Consider the following 4330-nt stretch of genomic DNA (forward strand, 5'->3'; position numbering starts at 1 on the left):
AAAGCCACTGCCAGTTAAAACAGCAGCCCCAGGAAAGCCATGAAGGTCCAGAAGACAGATGGAAGTGAGGGATGGGGACGTCGTTTGCTGCATTCCGTGGGGTGCATGTACTTTTAGTAATCTGTTAAAATAGAAAGCCAGTGGTGGGGTGGCTCGTGGATCAGACTCCTGATGTCATGAGCCAAACAGCCAAGAGCGGCCAAGTCCCAGCCTGAAAAATATGGAAATATTTTGTTTCTAAACTTCTCTTTATCAGACTCTCTCACATCATTTGGCTCCTTCATTTTTCTCCCAAAGGCCACTTAAATCCTTGACATTTTCTCCTGGTGATATAATTTAATGCAGCCAGACAGGCTGAAACGGGGCAGCTCTCAGCTGGGGCTGTGGAGGTGACGTTCTCAGGCACTGGCTGAGAGATCGTTTAATCCTCTGGGCACTCGGAATTCGGCTCTGATGGGGATGTTGGACGTGGTTGTGCTCTCACTCCCCACGCTGGGAGATGGCAAAGCTGGTGAAATGCTGTCACTTCACCAAGTTTTGCGTGTGTAGAGCAGGCAGAGTTCTCTCCAGACACCTCTGCCAGGGTCAGGGATGTTCCCTTGGGCATCACAGCTGATCCAGCACCTCACAGAGAGCAGAGCTGTGCACATTGTGGGTCTCAGGGAGAAACTTGTCGTGTATTCCTTTACAAATTGTTGTTTTCTTGACAACTCGTACCCTAACAGCATGTACCTTCCAAAGCCCTGTAATTCCAACAGCATTTCCAATCCAACTCTTCCCTTGCCTTTACCCAAGGAGAATGAAATGCAGATTAAGTACAGTTCTGACTGCATTCTGCAGGGCAATTATTTAACCTCTTTGGTAATTTGACCCATGCACCAATCAGCTGAAATGCAGCAAAATAATTTGCTCTCATTTATGTTGGACTAATGTAGTTAAAATTGCTCTTACTCTTGGATTTCTGCTGGTTTAGCTGGATGGACTCGATTCCAGTCATTTTAAGATGCAGCTGCGTTTGTTGGAGTTACTTCCATAACACTTTTTTTCCCTTAGAGGACATTCCAATTTCTCTTTTTGGTGGTTCCACACTGTGGGTTTCCCTCCAAGTCGAATATTTTGTGGAAGCAAAGTGACATTTTCAAAAGCAGGAGCCTCATCTTAGGGTCATTTCTGCATGTCAGGTGCTTAAACGTGGAATATTTGAATGGGACCAGGTAACAGCCAAAGAATTTGGGTCTCTAAGTCACTTCAGAACTCTCCCACTAGTCCCTCACTTTTGAAATTGTTGTCCATACATATTTGCCAAAGGAACTCGACACAAATTATCTCTCAGCTGTGAGGGAGGAAACAAATATGAAACACCTAATGATTCCAGCACGCTTGGGGCTGCACAGCCTGGCCCAGTGTTAGCTCTTCAGATAAACACAGACGCTCAAGGACAATCTTTTTCCATGCAGGGACTGCCTGCTGTGGCTCCAGAGCTTCTCCCAGACACTGTTTTTGCTGTAAATGTAGGGTTTTCCTGACCTTTCACAACAGCAGAGGCTTATAAACCACTGCAGCAGAGTAAGAGCAAAATGTTTTCTTCCTTGTCACTCTGATGTCTAAAACACACTGCTCAAAGGAGGAGATCCACCTTCAGACTGTTTCCAGTGCCTTCTGCAGGGTAACTGTGGGTCAGAATTTGTAGTCTCCAGCAGAAGGGGGAGGAAGGCATCTGTGTCAGTGGGAGGATTAACCTCCTGTGTGCAGTTTGAACACTCTGGGGGTGGTTTGGCTGTGTCGCTGCTGCCTGTGAGGTATGTAACCCTCTGTGTTGTTGTCCAGCAGGGTGGAGAAGCGGAAGGTGACAGACCCTGTGGGTGCCCTAAAGGAGAAGTACCTGCGACCCTCCCCGCTGCTTTTTCACCCCCAGGTAAAGGAGTGACATTGTCTTGTGTTGACTGAGATGGAGCTGGCACAGACAGGGCACTGGGATCACTGGGATCAGATTCCTCCTCATCCAAGGGCCTGAAACTCTGCACTTTTCCATGGTTTACTTTCAGATTCTCTTAGTTCACGGTGGTAATTGTGCCCTGCTGTTTCTTTAGCATTGCCAGAAGAACAGCACCAAAGCAGCAGCATTTTATACCTGCTTGGTGTAACCAGGATGTGTGGAAGTGCCAGGCAGTGGGTTCAGCTGTGCCTGCTCCAAAGGCAAGGGACAGTCACCACCGATCCCCATCCCTCCTGCTGTGCCCAGGCTGAGATCCCAGTGCCCCGGTCCTTATTGTGCTCTCCTTTACATTCACATGCATTGTTCTGCCCTGATAATGTTTCCCACCTTAGATAAATAACTCACAGGTTTGTGAAAGCTGGATCCTGGTTGCTTTCACAGCTAAACTTAGTTCCCTCATTGTTTCACACCAGCCTCAGAGTTTGGTTAATAACTTCCCCTGATTTTTCCTTCATCCAGGCTGGATAATGGTGACAGGCTGGCCAGGAACATCCTGTGTTTGTGTGAGTTAGAATAGTGGGGATATCTGCCTGTAAAGAATCTGATAGCAGGGAGGAGCCAGCGTGGCAAAGCAACCCAACGAGACGATGAGGAACACACAGACCCTGAGCAGGAGAAACTTTGGGTGGAAGGTTGTTAACATTGTTCCTGAAATCCTGACCACGTCCTCTTCCCATGGCAATGAAAAGACGTGGAAGGTCTGGTTATCTCTAATAGCTTATCACACAGAATAGCCCAAAATTTACAATCACTCAAGCCCAAAACTTCCTGGTAACTGATTTGCACTGAAGTGGGTGCAGATCACTCGGTCTGCAGTCGCCGTTCCCATGCTGCAGTCAGGTGCTGCTAATGCAGGGAAGGAAGGCAGAGTTGTTCCAGAATAGGTGAGGTCTTTACTACCAGATCCCCATCCAATATTATCAGAGAACATCCTGGGCTGGAAGGGACCCACAAGGATCGAGCCCAGCTCCTTGCCCCACTCAGGAGAGCCCCAGGAATCCACCAGGTGCCTGAGAGCATCGTCCAGATGCTGCTTGAACTGTGACAGGCTTGAGGCCATGACCACTTCCTTGGAGAGGATCCTGGATCTTTTCCTGAGAAATCATATTTTCAGGGTTCCTGCTCCTGTCTTCTTCATTCGGACCAACATTCCTGTACTGGGTCAGTCAGTCACACTCTCTACCTGGGCCTCTCACTCCAAACACACCTCTGGTCTCAGCCTTTTCCTCTGTGACTGACTCTCAGCTCTCACTGAGCACCCTGGGCGGAGGTGATGAAGGCAGAAGATGTGACTAAAGCATTTATTCTCTCTCAAAAAGAATTTCAGCCGTCTCTTCTTTCTCAGCCAGTGACTGACAGAAGTTCCTCTGCTCTCAGGGAGTTTTCTCCCATTGTCTATTCCAAACGAAACTCTGGACAACATAAATAACTGGTGTAACTTTTTGATAACTTAATGGAAAGCCTTTTCTCACCTGTTAAGTTTCTTTTCTTTTCCCTTTCCTTTTGATTCTAACCAGGCAGTTACTCCCTAAATAGCAAAGTGCCTTTGCCACTGGAGAGGCCGTGGCCGGTGCTTAGAATTTTAAAACCAGCCTGCAGCTCTCGAGCCAGCAAACATCTCTGACTAAGTGCCTAAAGAACAGGGCACAACAAAGGAGAGCTCCAGGTACCCTGCTCAGGGCTGAGCCCGCGGCTCCCAGAGATCCGGAGAGCATTTTAACGCGCTGGTTTTGTTACATGACTGGCAGCTGGGGCAGAGCTAGTGCTGTGAGTGATCACATAACCTTTCAAGGGCTGCAGCTAAGTATTACTTACTATTTATCATGGGCTGGAGCCTCCAACCAAGGGGCTGTGGATCTATTATTGGGAAATGGGGGTTACTACTCCTCTTTTTTTACGGCTTATGAATGGCTGTCAGCCTTCCACAATGGATCCTTGGGTGATTAAGACAACTTTTTTTATATAGTCCTATATTTTTAAACAATATCTTGGCTCTCTTCCCCCTCTGCCCCCGCCCAGGCCCAGTTTAATAAAGTGTAAACGTGCAAAAGGTCAGCCCTTCCTGTACAATAGAGCATCTCGTTGTGATGTATGGCTTCCTCCTGCCTTCCGCTCCTCCCCGGGGCTCCTGCCAGAGGCAGCTTCACTGCTGCCTTGTCTGGGTGATCCCTCTTTTCTGCTCTTGGTATCTTGAAACTGCTCTTAGGAGTGCACAAAACTGGACACTGGAGATGTCAGTGTCATCTCTCAAGCTGCACTGCTCCCCTGGGTTTGGGCTTCCTGCTCTGATGAAAGCAAAAGGGCTTTTCTTGGGGGGGAATTTTAATGCAGATC

At 48.1% G+C, this 4330-nt stretch overlaps 1 protein-coding gene across 1 annotated transcript in view; it reads left to right on the plus strand.

The window, feature by feature from the left end:
• PRDM16 (PR domain containing 16) overlaps positions 1 to 4330 on the plus strand; it is a gene marked incomplete at its 5' end in the record, with an annotated part of 13673 nt that overhangs the window by 2770 nt on the left and 6573 nt on the right. Inside the window, one exon of the mRNA XM_009076258.1 lies at positions 1831 to 1915. Within this exon, the coding sequence (XP_009074506.1) occupies positions 1831 to 1915 (85 nt within the window). The remainder of the gene's footprint in view (positions 1 to 1830; positions 1916 to 4330) is intronic.

Source organism: Acanthisitta chloris, unplaced genomic scaffold (genome assembly GCF_000695815.1).
Source record: "Acanthisitta chloris isolate BGI_N310 unplaced genomic scaffold, ASM69581v1 scaffold21446, whole genome shotgun sequence".
Taxonomy (NCBI): Eukaryota; Metazoa; Chordata; class Aves; order Passeriformes; family Acanthisittidae; genus Acanthisitta; species Acanthisitta chloris.